The sequence below is a fragment of the Scyliorhinus canicula genome, chromosome 15 (genome assembly GCF_902713615.1).
Source record: "Scyliorhinus canicula chromosome 15, sScyCan1.1, whole genome shotgun sequence".
In the NCBI taxonomy this organism is placed as follows: domain Eukaryota; kingdom Metazoa; phylum Chordata; class Chondrichthyes; order Carcharhiniformes; family Scyliorhinidae; genus Scyliorhinus; species Scyliorhinus canicula.
Genome location: NC_052160.1, coordinates 90042305 through 90058866, shown reverse-complemented (window position 1 = coordinate 90058866; position 16562 = coordinate 90042305). Strand labels below are relative to the sequence as shown.

The 16562-nt window shown below is 45.9% G+C and overlaps 1 protein-coding gene across 9 annotated transcripts in view; it reads right to left on the bottom strand.

Annotated features, from left to right (window-relative positions):
* LOC119978579 (transcriptional enhancer factor TEF-5-like) overlaps positions 1–16562 on the bottom strand; it is a 278752-nt gene that overhangs the window by 168770 nt on the left and 93420 nt on the right. For all 9 annotated transcript variants that reach the window (XM_038820338.1, XM_038820342.1, XM_038820339.1 and 6 more), the window contains exon 2: positions 5890–6144. In XM_038820338.1, the coding sequence (XP_038676266.1) occupies positions 5890–5896 (7 nt within the window). In that variant the 5' untranslated portion in view covers positions 5897–6144. The remainder of the gene's footprint in view (positions 1–5889; positions 6145–16562) is intronic.

The window sequence follows — 16562 nt, the reverse complement described above, 5'->3', positions numbered from 1 at the left end:
TCCAACTAGGGAAGGGGCCATACTGGATCTGGTATTGGGGAATGAGCCAGGCCTGGTGGTCGAAGTTTCAGTTGGGGAGCGTTTCGGGAACACTGACCATAATTCAGTAAGTTTTAAGGCACCTGTTGGATCAAGGTACGAGTAGTCCTCGGGTGAAGGTGCTAAATTGGGGACGGCTAATTATAACAATATTAAGCAGGAACTGAAGAATCTAGATTGGGGACGGATGTTTGAGGGTAAATCAACATCTGGCATGTGGGAGGCTTTCAAATGTCAGTTGAATTCAGGACCAGCATGCCGCTGTGAGGAAGAAGGATAAGAAGTAGCATGGCAAGTTTTGGGAACCTTGGATAACGAGGGATATTGTGAGCCTCATCCAAAAGAAAAAGGATGCATTTGAAAGGGCTGGAAGGCTGGGAACAGAAAGCCCGTGAGGAATATAAAGAAAGTAGGAAAGAGCTTAAGCTAGCAGTCAGGTGGGCTAAAAAGAATCACGGAAAGGCAATACCAAATAGGATTAAGGAAAATCCCAAGGCTTTTAATACATATATAAAGAGCATTAGGGTGGGCAGGGAAATGCTTGACCCACTGAAGGACAGTGGAAATGGACGAGGTACTAAATTAGTATTTTGCATCAGTATTCACCAAAGAGAATGACGAGTCTGGGGAAGGGAGTGTAGATAGTCTGAATCACATTAAGATCAAAAAGCAGGTGGTGTTGGGTGTCTTGAAAAACATTACGGTAGCTAAGTCCCCAGGGCCTGATGGAATCTGCCCCAGAATCTTGAGGGAGGCAAGGGAGGAAATTTCTGGGGCCTTGACAGAAATCTTTGCATCCTCACTGGCTACAGGTGAGGTCTCAGAAGATTGGAGAATAGCCAATGTTGTTCCTTTGTTTAAGACGGGTAGCAAGGATAATCCAGGAAATTACAGGCCGGTGAGCCTTATGTCAGTGGTAGGGAAATTATTGGAGAGGATTCTTCCGAGACAGGATTTACTCCCATTCGAAGCAAGTGGACATATTAGCAAGAGGATGTTGTGTCTCACTAACTTAATCAAGTTTTTAAAGGACGTGATGAAGATGATTGATGAAGGTAGGGCAGTGGATGTTGTTTGCATGGACTTCAGTAAGTCCTTTGACAAGGTCCCTCGTAGCAGACCGATACAGAGGTGAAGTCACAAAGGATCAGAGGTGAGCTGGCAAGATGGATACAGAACTGGGTTGGTCATAGAAGACAGGGTAGCAGTGAATGGTGCTTTTCTGAGGCATCAACAGTACTACAAATCAGATTAATTGTTGGAATGAGACATGTTGCTGAAGTTTATTAGGACAAACACAAGAATGCCAAATTTCAAATGATCACGACAATTTATACTACTGGAGCTGAAAGGGTGCTGATTGGCTGGCAAGTTGACGCGGATTGGCCAAGGTATTACCGTGGAGAAAGCAACGGGCAACTATAGGCTCCGCAAGCTTCTGGGTAATTAAAAGAAGGCACAAGGTCTGAACGTATTCCTTTTGTTTGCAGAGCAGAAAACAAGTCCCACGTAAGAATATATACCACATCAAGCAAGTGCAAACGGACCACATTCCATGTTCTACTCAGTGCAAGATGAAAAACTTTGACAACCATAAGACATAGGAGCAGAATTAGGCCACTCGGCCCATTGAGTCTGCTCCGCCATTCAATCATGGCTGATATTTTCTCAGCCACATTCTTCTGCCTTCTCCCCATAACCCCTGATTCCCTTATTAATCAAGAACCTATCTTCTCTGTCTTAAAGACACTCAGTGATTTGGCCTCCACAGCCTTCTGTGGCAGTGTTCCACAGATTCCCCACCCTTTGGCTGAAGCAATTTCTCCTCATCTCTCTTTTAAAGGATCGTCCCTTTAGTCTGAGATGGTGTCCTCTGTTTCTAGTTTTTCCTACATGTGGAAACAACCTCTCCAAGGCCACTCTATCCAGGCCTCGCAGTATCTTGTAAGTTTCAATAAGATCCCCTCTCATCCTTCTAAACTCCCAACGAGTACAGACCCAGAGTCCTCAAATGTTCCTCATACGACAAGTTCTTCATTCCAGGGATCATTCTTGTGAACCTCCTCTGGACTCTTTCCAAGGCCAGCACATCCTTCGTTAGATAGAGGGCCTGAAACTACTCAATACTCCAAATAGGGTCTGACCAGAGCCTTATACAGCCTCAGAAGTACATCGCTGGTCTTGTATTCTCGCCCTCTTCACATGAATGCTAACATTGCATTTGCTTTCGTAATTGCCGAGTGAACCTGCACATTAACCTTAAGAGAATCCTGACGAAGGACTTCCAAGTCCCTTTGTGCTTCTGATTTCCTAAGCATTTCCCCATTTAGAAAATAGTCTATGCCTAAATGCCTCCTTCCAAGGTGCATAACCTCTCACTTTTCCACTTTGCATTTCATTTGTCACTTCATTACCCACTCTCCTAGCTTGTCCAAATCCTTCTGTAGCCCCTTTGCTTCCTCAATACTACCTGTCCCTCTACAGATCTTTACATCATCTGCAAACTTAGCAACAGTGCCTTCAGTTCCTTCTTCCAGATTATTGTATTTTTCTTTTCAGCAATATTTATATTAATTGTTGTTTGTGGAACCTCACTGTCATCTGTACAAGAACGACTGTGCTTCATAAAGTTGTCAATTGGTTGTGAAACATCCCAACATGGTGCTATAAAATTGTAGGTTTCTTCATTCTTTGATTTCTGGCGGTAGTGTCTGCAGAAGAAGACTGAGTCAGTCAGAAACAGCTCGTTTATCTTGGGAGAGACGCAATCACTGACTCAGAGACTGGCTTGATCCCGCCATGGCTACACCCGGCCAACAGCTCGCCCCATCACAGGTCTTGGTGAACACAATGCCCTATGCAATGAGGATCTGAAACTCAAGATCGCTCCACATTCTTCGAAGACGATTCGGCAACTCGTACAGCGGGCCAGAAACCGTTCAGTGTGGTAACGAGGGATAGAGAGGGAAACACATTCATCCATCAGTGACAGAGAAATCACAATGAGGAACTGGGGAATGTGAATACTGTTCTCCCACTCAACCCTTAATCCAATTCATTCAATCCTCATTTTCAACTGTCCCTCAAGATTTGATATCATCTGAAAATTTCACACGGTTGTGCAGAGTTCTGAATTCAATTGTTCATGTAAATTGGGACAGCTAGGATCACAGATTCTTAGACTATGTGGGCGGCATGCTGGCACAGTGATTAACACTGCCGTCTCAGTGCCAGGGACCCGGGTTCAATTCCACATTGAGTGACTGTCAGTGTGGAGTTTGCACGTTCTCCCAGTGTCTGCGTGGGTTTCCTCCAGGTGCTCTGGATTTCTCCCACAGTCCAAAGATGTGCAGATGAGGTGGAGTTACGGTGGAATGGGCAGGGGAGTGGGCCTAGGTAGGGTGCTCTTTCAGGGGTTGGTGTAGATTGGATGAGCTGAATGGCCTCCTTCTGCGCAGTAGGGATTCTATTTCTACTTGACCTGTATTCTCCCACATCCAACATATTGTTATCAAACACACAACAGAATTAGATGCCCTACATATTCAACCAAATTAAAGCAATGATCAACAGAGAGGGTCGGAATGTGTGTCTCGACACAGGGCGTCAGGATGTTATGCTGGTCTGGCCATAGCTGGAGTGTTCAAGATTATTCTCACCGTCAAGGCACAGGTGGGAACTTTCAAGTTCTGGAAAAGGATTTGGAGGAGAGCCCAAGTGGTCCTGTCAAGAGGTCTGATAAGTGAGTCGGGAGTGGGAAGTCCCTCAACCTTGAAAAAGGGTCTCAGACATGAAGACATAAAGCAACCAACAAAGTAAAACATATTAATGTTCAATTACAGAATTATCTTACATGACAGGTTAATTGATGACCATGTCCCTTAACAATCCCTAAACCTGTTCAAATTCAAGACAATGCATCAAATAAGTGGAATAACGTGCTAATTGTCACACAACCTTTTGAGGTTTTTTGCTCCTTTCTGACTGGCATGGAGATGTCAACGGCATAATCCGAAAAGATCGTGCCGCAAAAAGACGTGCGGCATGCCATTAAAAAACACACACATACACACCCACAATCATACACGTCTAAACGTAAATAAAAATCCTTCAAATATCATGGGAGGAAAGTGAAAGCCCCTCCTACCAATACAGAACCCCCTGTCGCAGAATATACAGAAATAGCAGTAATGAGAGGTCAGCACGGTGGCGCGGTGGTTAGCATTGCTGCCTCACGGCGCTGAGGTCCCAAGTTCGATCCCGGCTCTGGGTCACTGTTCGTATGGAGTTTACATATTCTCCACGTGTTTGCATGGGTTTCGCCCCCACAACCCAAAGATGTGCAAGGTAGTTGGATTGCACACGCTAAATTGCCCCTTGATTGGAAAAAAAATTAATTGGGTACACTAAATTTATACAAAAAAAAAATGGCAGTAATGCAACCTCATAAACAGGGCTAGAACTGACTGAAGGAACCTGCCAGCAGCTCGTGTCTCCTACCAATTTCCAACCTATAATCTGAGAGAAGCAAACATTCCCATTGATCTGAATAAAGCACTGTGCTCAAACAATCGGAACTTCAAATGACAACCAAGACCAGTTCTGCCCACTTTTGCAACCTCTTTGTTCATCTCTCTACCATGGAAACTGAAGGAAAAGAGCATGAGAAACCCAAGCTTTTCCTCAAAATTGGTATTTACAGATTGCACTGGATCTCCTGTTGCTAAATGCCGGGAAACCCACTCTGAAAACTCAGGGCATAATGACTGTTACCCTCTGATTTGAGAATGCTGAGGTCGGCGTTTAAGAAACAAGAACCACATGTGACAACGGCAAACAGCACAGCCAAACTCGTAGCTTCTTTAAAGGTGGGTCCTGCCAAAGTCAGTGTGACATCTCTCTCCTGACATGTAGACCCAGTTGACATCACTGACTGTCAGTCGCTTGGTTATGCAGAACATGCATATAAGAGAGGTGTTGCTGAAGCTTTCCATTTTGCACTCATCAGGACAAACACAAGAATGCCAATTTCAAACAATGACACCAATTTAAACTGCAGCAAGATTGTTTGGCGAGTAGACTTTGAGAGCTCTGTTGTTTTAACCATTGCAACGTCTCAGCCAGAGTCAACATGCCAACCAATCAGCACCCTTTTCTCCTGTGGTTGTGATTGTTTGAAATTTGGTATTCTTGCGTTTGTCCTAAAGAGTGCAAGATGAAAGGTTGCAGCAATGTCTCTTTTTCCAGCAACGTTATTAACACTTATGGTAGCAGGTTAGATTTTAGACTTCCAGGCTAATTGTAATTTCTGCAGCCTGGGCGAGTGCTTCTTTCAGAAGGGTATCAAATCCGAGATAGAATCATAGAAATCATAGAAAAGTTACAGCACATAAGGAGACCATTCGGCCCATCTTATCTATGTCAGCCCATGGACACCCATTCCCTTTCTATTGCCACCTTCCTGCAATCGGATCATAGCCCTGTAGTTTGCAGCACTTAAGGTGCAGATCCAGGTGCTTTTTTAAAAAAAGTTTAGGGTCTCTGCTCCACCACCAATTCAGGCAGCAAATTCCAGACTCCCACTCCCCTCTGTGTAAAAACGTTTTTCATATCCCCTCTACACCTTCTGCCACCTATCTTGAATCTATGTCTGTCCTTTCATGGGGTTGAGTCAGCCTGGCTGTCAAACCCAGTTGCTTAGTCTGGTAGGCTACAGGCCTTCTGTGGCCAGTGAGTACCGCAGGGACCAGAGTGTTTCATGGACATGAGGATCAAATTATAATTACATTGATAAGTTTCTAGCCGAAAGTCACTCAGGCATAGGAGACATCTGCTGTCGCAGGCACCTACCATACATCTTGCCCTCATCAGACAGGATGATCTTCCGTCGCCCACACGGTGGATATATGGCCAAGGCCTCTTGGAAGCTCTGCTCAATGTCGGGGCTCCACACTCCCTCAGCGTCATTGTCCAATGATTTTTCCAACCCATCCCCCCCGTCCTGCCTCCCCTCTCCGGGGCTCCCACTCCCATTCCAGTCGTTGGACGCAATTGTGGCAGCTGGTGGGGCTCCGACAAGAGCCGGCGGGGTCACTGGAGAGAAACCTGCAAAAACAGCAAGGAAACAGAATGAGGTTTAGCGCATGCTAGTGAGGAAGGTGCCATTGGCCATGGGCACCCACACAACTGGCACCGATATACAAGTGGAGTATCCTTTATCCAAAACCTCAGGAACAATTGCAAATCAGATTTCAGATCATTTCAGTATTCGGATAGAATATTACATTACAATAGTCTAAAGTAAATAAAATGACTAGAACAGAAAGGTGTATCGCTGAATAATAAATAAGGGTACCTGAAATAGGTTTCTTTTTGACATGTTCACCACAAGCATCACAAGGTAAAAAAGTGCAGACAAATCAACTCCCTGCGCTTAAAGATCAATGAGGTTCAGAACAAAGTGGGCTTTTTGAAGTTACAAAAAGATGCACCGGGGACTGGTTTAGCTCACCAGGCTAAATCGCTGGCTTTTCAAGCAGACCAAGCAGGCCAGCAGCACGGTTTGATTCCCGTACCAGCCTCCCCGGACAGACGCCGGAATGTGGCGACTAGGGGCGTTTCACAGTAACTTCATTGAAGCCTACTCGTGACAATAAGCGATTTTCATTTCAAGATGCTTGACCTGTATGTCCAGCTTCAGCCATACTACACGCTGGTGATAATCACTATACTGCGCCCCGGTTCCAGTCACTGTTTAACTTCAAGGTTTTTGAAAATTGAGCGCAAAAATCTAAGCTGCACTGACACTGAGATGCCACCTCTCAGGTGAGATGCTAAAATGAGGCCCTGTCTGTCCACTCAGGTGAACATAGATCCCATGACACTATTTGGAAAAAGAAGAGGAAAGCTGTTCCCATCTCCTGGCCAGTAAGGGGGGGGGGGGGGGGGGCAAGGCGGCACAGTGGCGCAGTGGTCAGCACTGCTGCCTCACGGCGCTGAGGTCCCGGGTTCAATCCCGGCCCCGAGACACTGTCTGTGTGGAGTTTGCACATTCTTCCCAAGCCTGCGTGGGTCTCACCCCCACAATCCAAAGATGCGCAGGTTAGGTGGATTGAACATGTTAAATTGCCAATTGGATAAAAAATAATTGGGTACTCTAAATTTGTTTTTAAAAAGATGCGTTGCAGCAACTCGCAGGGGCTCCTTCAACAGCGCATTCCAAACCTGCAACCTGTACCACCTAGAAGGACAAAGGCAGCAGATGCATAGGAAAAACAGCACATGGAATTTCCCCTCCAAGGCACTTAGAATCCCGACGTGAAACTGTGGGCACGATTCTCCGCTGCCCACGACGGGTCGGAGAATAGCGGGAGGGCCTTTCCAACATTTTTCCCGCCCTCCCGCTATTCTCTTTCTCCCCCCCCCCCCCCCCCCACACCACGGCCGCCCCATGACACGAATCGCTGCTCGTCGTTTTTTACGGCGAACAGCGATTCTCCCCAGGCCAATGGGCCGAGTTCCCAGGCCTTTACGGCGTTTTCACGAACGCAATCACACCTGCTCTCACCATTCGTGAAAACGGCCGCAAAGTGCCATCTCGGACAACCATGGCACCGATTGGCATGGGCCTGCGATCGGTGGGTACCGATCGCGGGCAGCGGGTCCGATACCCGCGCACTATCTGTTCCTCCGCCGCCCCGCAGGATCAGTCCGCGGGGCGTCTGAGGGGCATGACGGCCCATGCATGAGCGGGTTTGACGCATCTGCGTGATGACGTCATCCGCGCATGCGCGGGTTGGAGCCGTCCAACCCGCGCATGCGCGGCTGACATCATCGTGCGCGTGAGCCGCCGTGACGCTTGGCACGCGGGCGTAGCGACCGTCGCTAAGCCTGCGATGCCGTGCTTCACGGGGCCGTCTGCTAGCCCCTCCCGGGGGGGGGGAGAATCGGGCCCCGGGAGGGGGCGCGGAGGCTGCCGTGAAACACGGCCAGTTTCACGGCAGCCTTTACGACTCGCCGCATTTGCGGAGAATCGCGCCCTGGATCTCTATTCCTTCACCGTCGTTGGGTTAAATAGGTGGAACTTGCTTCCTAACTGCACAGTGAGTGTATCGACACCACAGGGACTGCAGCAGTTCAAGAAAGCAGCTCACCACCACCTTGTCAAAGGAAATTAGAGATAGGAAACAAATGCTAGGCTAGCCAGCAACACCCACAACAAAGAAAGAATAAAATCCCACCTCCAATGTAGGAGTAAAATAAAGGTTTTCAACATTACAACAGTGACTATATTTTTAAAGTACTTCATTGTTGCACCTGGGAACATCCAGAGATCACAGACGCTTATGAAAGGTCTGTCTTTATGTAGAGCATATAATTTGATCTGGCACTTCCCTCTGAAGGAGTGCTACATTATCAGGGGTGCCACTGTTCAGATGAGACATTAAATTGAGGTCCCGCCTGACTGTAGGCAAATGCAAAAATTCTATAGCAGTGTTTAAAAATTGAATTTTCTCCCCATGTACTGGCCAACATTCATCCCTCAACTAACATCATGGAAACATGACCTGGTCATTATCACAATGCTGTTTGTGGAAGCTTGTTCTGCAAACAGTAGCTGCTAAGCTTCCTTCATTACAACAGTGACTAGATTTCAGAAAGCACTTCACTGTCCACAAAACGCTTTTGGATATGTAGAGGTCATAAAAGGCTCTATGCAAGTCTTTTCTTCAAGAAAGAACAAAAACAAAACTAGCTTTGGTGTAGCCGCTAAACTGGGAAAGTTATGGAAATAGACAGACAAACAGAAGATCAGATGAGAAAAGAAGAAAGAGAAAAAAAGTGTTTAATTGAAGCACGGGAGGATAAATAGAATCCTATATGTTAAAAGCTTCAAGTCCCTTTGTTTTTTTTTGTTTTGCTAAAGCTGTATACAAACTTGCCCCAGGATAGTTGGCAAGTGAAGCCTTATCCATCTTATCTGTTTATGAAGTTATAGAAGATGTACTTCTGCATGTGAAGTACATCAGAAAGTGGGTAGAACACTCAGACTGAAATCTAACCCCTTTGGCAACTTAGCGCAGTATACAGTATCACCCGGAATAAGCACATTGGGCACAGACCCCTGCAATCGGATGGGATTTTATTCTTTTAAAAGTACCAACCTCAGGTATCAACCGTGATTAAGTCAATAGATTGGGGCAACATGGTAGCACAGTGGTTAGCACTGTTGCTTCACAGTGCCAGGGTCCTGAGTTCGATTCCCAGCTTGGGTCACTGTGTGGAGTCTGCACGTTCTCCCTCCGCCTGCGTGGGTTCCATCCGGGTACTCCGGTTTCCTTTCACAAGTCCCGAAAGAAGTGCTTGTCAGGTGAATTAGACATTCTGAATTCTCCCTCAGTGTACCCGAACAGGTACCGTAGTGTGGCAACTAGGGTATTTGCACAGTAACCAATGGGTTAGATTTCAGAGTGTTCCATAAGATGGGTACGGCTTCACTTGCCAACTATCAAGGGGCACGTTTGTATGCAGCTTTAGCAAGATAAAAAAACCAAAGGGACTCAAAACAGTGATATTGTAAGCCTACTTGTGACACTAAGAAAGATTATTAAATTATTTTTCTCATCTCAGGAGCTATAAGGATGTGGATTCAAGTTCTACTCTAGCGACAAGGGCAGAAAATCTAGGCCAACATTCCCAGTGCGATACTGAGGGACTGTCGCGTTGTCAGAGGTGCATCTTTCAGAGGAGTCACAAAGTTGAGGCCCCTAAGGTATTAAACATCCATGTCCTTTTCAAAGTATAGCTTTTACATTACAAAAGTGACTCAATTTCTCAATGCACTTCACTGACTGAAAAAAGCTTCAGGACACCCCGAGGTTGTGACACAATATAAATGCATGGTCTTTCAAGTCTACCTTTCAATGCAGGATAGTGTGGCCTACAATAGCCAAATCCGTTCGGACTCCTATTGTCTGGTGGAATTCACACAAAGTGCTCAGGCCTGCCTCGGTCTGTGAGCTTAGCTCCGAAAACAATGTTGTGGGCATTTGTTGGAAGGATGCTCAGATTGGCATGCATCATGCCATGGCCACACATTCTCGAGGCTCTTTCACATCGATTCCTCCAACCATCAGCCTGCAAGTTCAAATCAGTCACCAGGAAAGCCACAAATCTGTCAACAGATACCAGTGCATGCACTAAACACAAACAGCCAGTCCCAGGCAACTGTGCTCCTCTAGACACTCAGCCCCAGCATTACATCTACTGATTCCCCTTTATTAATCCTGCTTGTTACCACCTCAAAGAATTCCAATTAATTTTACAGGCATGATTTCCCCTTCTTGAAGCCATGATTATATCATGTATTTCTAAATGCTCTGTTATTGCATCCTTTATAATGGCTTCTAACATTTTCCCAATGGTTAACCAAGGAAGCCAAGGATAGTATTAAACTGAAAGAAAAAACATACAATATGGCAAAGATTAGTGATATTCCAGAGGATGGGGAAAGTTTTTAAAAAAAACAAAAGATGACCAAAAAATAATAAAGAGGGAGAAGATAAACTATGAGAGTAAAGTGAACAAATTCACCCAGACATGAGCCCAGAACACAAAATGCAAAATATCAGTAGGGAACATTTTGGGACTGATCATTGTGTCATATGGTTAAGTAAAAGGACAAAGAACAATCTAGAGCAAGAACGATTAGCTGGATAAATGCCAACTTCAATGGACAAAGAATAGATCTGGACCGAATCAATTGGAATCAAAGTTTGGCAGGGAAAACATTGGTGAGCAACGTGGTACCACCTGCCAAGTAAAGATGGTTTGGGAACAGTCAAGTTATCTAGCGCAAAAGGGAAAGGTAGGGCAAACAAATCCACAGCTCCTGAATTACGAAGAGATAGAGATTAAAATGAAGAACAAGAAAGGTATGCTCATGACAGAGGTCAGGTGGATAATACAGTGCACAGTCAGGCTGAATATAGAAGGTTCAGAGGGGAAGTAAGTAAGAGAAGCAAAGAGAAAGTATGAAAAGAGACTGGCAGCTGACACAAATAGGGAATCCCAGTCTTCTACAAGTGTCTACATAATACATAGTAAACGGGTGGCAAAAGGAGGAATAGGGCTGATGAGGGACCAAAATAGGGATTTACACATGGAGGCAGGACAAACAGCAGAGCTATTAAATGAAAACTTCACATCTGTTTTCAGTAAGCAAGAAGGTGCTACCCAGGTAATGGTGAAAGACGGGGAAATTAATAGCCTTGAGAGATTTGAAATTGATTAGAAGGATGTAGTGGATAGATTAGACAATCAGTTTAACTTTGGTGGTGGGAAAACTTTGAGAAATAATAATTCAAAATAAAATTAATAGTCATATGGACAAATATGGGTTAGTTAAGGAAAGCCAGTATAGATTTGTGAAGGGAAAATCGTGTTTCACTCACCAGAGTTTTTTTAAAAAGACAACAGAGAGGATTAGTGAGGGGAAATGTTCACTGTCCATGTGAGTTTGCACATTCTCCCCGTGTTTGCGTGGGTTTTGCCCCCACAACCCAAAAATGTGCAGACTAGGTGGATTGGCTACGCTAAATTACCCCTTAATTGGAAAAAATTAATTGGGCAAAAAAATGATGAGGGAAATGCTGCTGATGTTGTGCACATGGACTTCCAAAAGACATTTGATACAGTGTCACACAACAGACTTGTGAGCAAAGTTATAGTTCATGGAATAAAATGGATACAAAATTGGTTGAGTGACAGGAAAGAGTAGAATCATAGAATCCCCCCAGTGCAGAAGGAGGCCATTTGGCCCATTGTGTCTGCACTGATCCTCTGAAATAGCCCCCCACCCAAGCCCATTCCCCTGCCCCATAACTCCATCTAACCTTTGGACACTAAGGGACAATTTAGCACAGCAAAGCCACCTATCCTGCACATTTTTGGACTGTGGGGGGAAACCAGAGCACCTGGAGGAAACCCACACAGACACAGGGAGAACGTGCAAACTCCACACAGTCACCCAAGGCCAGAACTGAAACCAGGTTCCCTGACACTGAGGCATCAGTGCTAACCACTGTGCCACCAAAGTGGCTAAAGGACTTTTCTCAGGCTGGGAGACAGTTTGTTATAGAGTTCTTCAAGAGTCAGTTTTGGACCCTTTCCCTGCCTAACATATACTAATGACCTAGATCTTGGTGTACTGGGCACAATTTAAAAATTTGCAGATGACATGAAACTATTCTGGAGTGTGAGGTGGACAATGTAGCACTTCAATGGGAATATAGACAAGTTAGTGAAATGGGCAGACAAGTGGCAGATTATGTTCAATGTGGAAAAATGTGAAGTGCCTCATTTTGATCGGAAGACTATGAAGGGGCAATGTAAAATAAAGGGTGCATTTCGAAAGTGGGTGCAGGAGCAGAGATATCTAGGTGTATATGTGCGTAGGTCAGTGAAGGTGGAAGTTAGGTGGAGAGAGCAGTTATTAAAGTATGCAGCATCCTTGGCTTTATTCATTGGGGCAAAGAATACAAGAGCAAAGAAGTTATGTTAAACTTGTAAAAGACATTGGGTCAATGGGAATTCTCCCATTTTGAAACTAAGTACAGTGGACAGCTCCGCTGGCACCTGTACGGCAGACAAGAATGGCAGGATGTCACACCAGATTCTTTGTTTGCAAATTTGATTAATTATGCTTCCCAACTGGTGGACTGTCAACCGCCCTCAACTTGACGGTCTTGGCGACATATTTAAATGCCAGTCCAGCACACTCGTGTTACTCTCTCCAGCCCACCTGTCTTCACCAGGCCGTACAGGACATCCGACACCCTGATGCAAAAAAACTAGCAGCCTCAAGAAGTCTGTTCCTCAATTCAACCAACCCCCCACCCCTCAATCACCCGCAAGGTGCCGATGCCCCAGTTGGACCTCTACACACCGCATCGAGAGGCTTTGTGCATCACTTCCTGTAAATCATTTGATACCCCTTTGACCCCCTTGTTTGGGAGCTTTTCATGCAGCCTTGTTGGGGTCCAGCTTCCCTCCCCTCGGTCTTGCCTCTGCCTTTCACTGTTCATCTTCTTCATCCATCTCCTTTCCCCACTGCCTGCCACCGCGAGCCCTCGCTCTACTTCCATATTGTCCCACTGGTCTTCACCAGGCCTCCAGGCCTTGTGCACGCCATCGGGTTTGACACCGACGCGATTTTCCCCCTGGCGTGACACTAGATTGAAAGTCCGGATGGGACACCGGTGGGCAGCTGTTTTAATGAGCTTTAATGAGATGCAAATTCATGTAAATAGAACTCACACCACCCTTCAGCAGGATGACTGGCCTGCCATATTTTTTTTAATATAAATTTAGAGTACTCAATTATATTTTTCCCAATTAAGGGGCAATTTAGCGTGGCCAATCCACCTAACCCAGTGTTCTTCAAAGTCGGGGGCGCGACCTGCGGGAGGGTCATGGGTGGGTGTCGGGAGGGTCGCGGAGCCGTTGTCCACGTCGCACCCGATCGTGCAAATGCCCGCGCAGCAGCCAGCTTTTCATAACGCCGCCAAGCGGCCATGAACGTGTTTAAAACAAATTTGGCCGCATTGTGGATGCGCGCACAATGATCAGCGCGTATGTGCAAATGCGGCGATAATCGGGCACGCATGCGCAGTGCAGCTGCTATTTTTTTTTTACGATTGCAGCTCTTTTGTTTTACAAGTTCTGTAGTGGTTTTTATTCATTTATTTTATTCAATTTTTTTCACACGTTTGGGGGGGGGGGGGGGGGGGGGGTTATTTGCTAAAAGTGATAAAGGTTTACAGGGAAAAAAATTCAGAACTTTGCACAGATGGAGACTCCATACTTTCCGACACCAGAAGGCATTACCTTCATCCAATAGGTTCCATTGGTGGAGCGTATACGAGGGCCAAAGGGACTCAAAACCATTTCCTCCATTTTTGTCAGCAGCAAACAAGGTAAGAGAAAATGGTGGGTCGCACAGGTCGTCCGGCGTGGGTCCCGAAGGTTGGCCGGTTGGTAAAAACGGGTCTCGGAAAAAAAGTTTGAAGAACACTGACCTAACCTGCACATCTTTGGGTTGTAGGGGTGACCAAGACACGAGGAGAATGTGGAAACTCCACACAGTGACCTGGGGTGGGGATCAAACCTGGGTCCTCATCGCTGGAGACAGCAGTGCGAACCACTGCACCACCATGCCACCCAACAGGCCCGCCATTAATCTGCTATTGGTGGCATGGTAGCACAGTGGTTAGCAGTTGCTTCACAGCACCAGGGACCCGGGTTCGATACCGAGCTTGGGTCACTGTTTGTGAGGAATCTGCACATTCTCCCAGTCTCTGTGTGGGGTTGCTCTGGGAGCTCCAGTTTCCTCCCACACGTCCCAAAAGATGTGCTTGTTAGGTGAATTGGACATTCTGAATTCTCCCCCAGTGTACTCGAACAGGCACCGGAATGTGGTGACTCGGGGCTTTTTACAGTAACTTCATTGCAGTGTAAATGTAAGCCTACTTGTGACAATAATAAAGATTAGTAGTATTGGTGGAATTGTAATCTGATTTTACGCTGGTGATTCTCCGACGTTTTGGCTCCCGCCATTCTCCCAGTGTTTGCATGGGTTTTGCCCCCAGAACCCAAAAGATGTGCAGGCTAGGTGCACTGGCCACGCTAAATTGCCCCTTAAATGAAAAAAAATGAATTGGGTACACTAAGTTTATTTTAAAAACAGAATTTTGGCTCCTGCCAAATTCTCCATGCCCGCACACCTCCAAATCCGCCGTGGGCGGAATGTGAGAATTCCGCCCTTTAGCTCAGCCACAGCTGGGGTATTGGGTACAGTTCTGGGCACTGCACTTTAGGAAAGATGTACAGATTGAATAGAGTGTAGAAAAGATTCATGAGAATAGTTCCAGGGATGAGAAACTTCAGTTTAAAAAAAATAAATTTTAGAGTACCCAATTAATTTTTTCCAATTAAGGGGCAATTTAGCGTGGCCAATCCACCTAGCCTGCACATCTTTGGGTTGTGTGGGGGGAAACCCATGCAAATACGGGGAGAATGTGCAAACTCCACACGGACAGTGACCCAGAGCCGGGATCGAACCTGGGATCTGGGTGAGTTGCTCAGTCGGAGAGCTGGCACAGACACAATGCGTGAAAAGGTGTCCTTCTGCACTGTAACAATTCTATCATTCTTGGAGGAGGCAGAGAGAGAAAGTGAGAGAGAGAAAAATGAACAGAGAGTGTGAGTGAGTGGAGCCGGGGGGAGGGGGTAACCTGCGCCAGTGCACTCAATGGATCCTCCCACAGTTGACTTTAAGTGTAAACGGCTGTATAATACTGAATCTGGGATTGTTTTGAAGCTGAATGCGCAATGTTGGCAGGCGTTCCAATTCCTAGCACTCAAACCAATTATGCTGATAACGACAAAGATGCAAAAAAAAACCTGCCTCACTCTCAAATTAAACTTCCCGCGTAAAGGTTTTACTCAGATTTGCATATCCAGTCGAACGTCCTGCACAGAATATAAGCCAACCAGTTTGTGAAAAAACAAATTTCCCTTAAATAATTAGAGATATCAAATCTAAACCAAGGAAAGCTACGCTATAATAAGGTATTGAAGTGACACAATGCCGATAAAACAAGTGCTTTATAATAAACCTAACCTTTGAAAAAGAATCATGACAATAGGCGTAAACTGCACTGCAATCTAACACTGCCAATCCAGCCAGAAGTATTCACTGGGAAGTAAATAGTTCCAGTGTCCTTTGTTTAGATACCTAGTCACAGTCTGACCAGGAATTGTTTACCGGACGAGACAGTTCGCAGATTCCAATTTACATGCATCATAACTCTTTTTAAAACAGAGCCTATTTCATGCACATCAAGGCTGCATGCACCCCAACACCTATACGGACCACACCTTTGAAGAGTTGAACAATCCCATCGGTAGGGGCTTCTCTTTGTATCGATGGTGTCTTGACTCGAGGTCCTCCCCCAGTGCCCCAGGACGTATTCACCGAATAGTTCTGAGGAACAGGGCAGAACCAAAGAGAGGGCCCATCAACGATCAACCGATCCCAGAGCCAGGCGGGAGAGCACCGAAAACCAAAAGATAAAAGAAAAACAGCAGGGTGGAGCTAGGGAGGGTGGGGCGGAGGAGAAATATTAAAAGAGTCGCAATTCGATTTGAAGTTGGGGGGGGAAACTAACCAGAGAAAAAGATTAAACCGTCTCCTTGCTTCACCCTCCCCCACGAATCCACACAACATGGAATCTTCCAAGGGGTCACCAGTTGCAGTGTTGGGGTCAGTCTCCACACGTTCATTGGGAATGTTGCATGTGTATATTTGAAAGAGTCGACTGCCAGAATAGTCATCCAGTTATAAAATGTCAGCTTGTGAACTTAAAGGCAGCTCTCCATTGGTTGGGAGTGACCTAATGATTTATAAATATAATCTCTCTTTGCTCCCACCTCCCGCACCCCCCTCCTGCCACACCACCCAC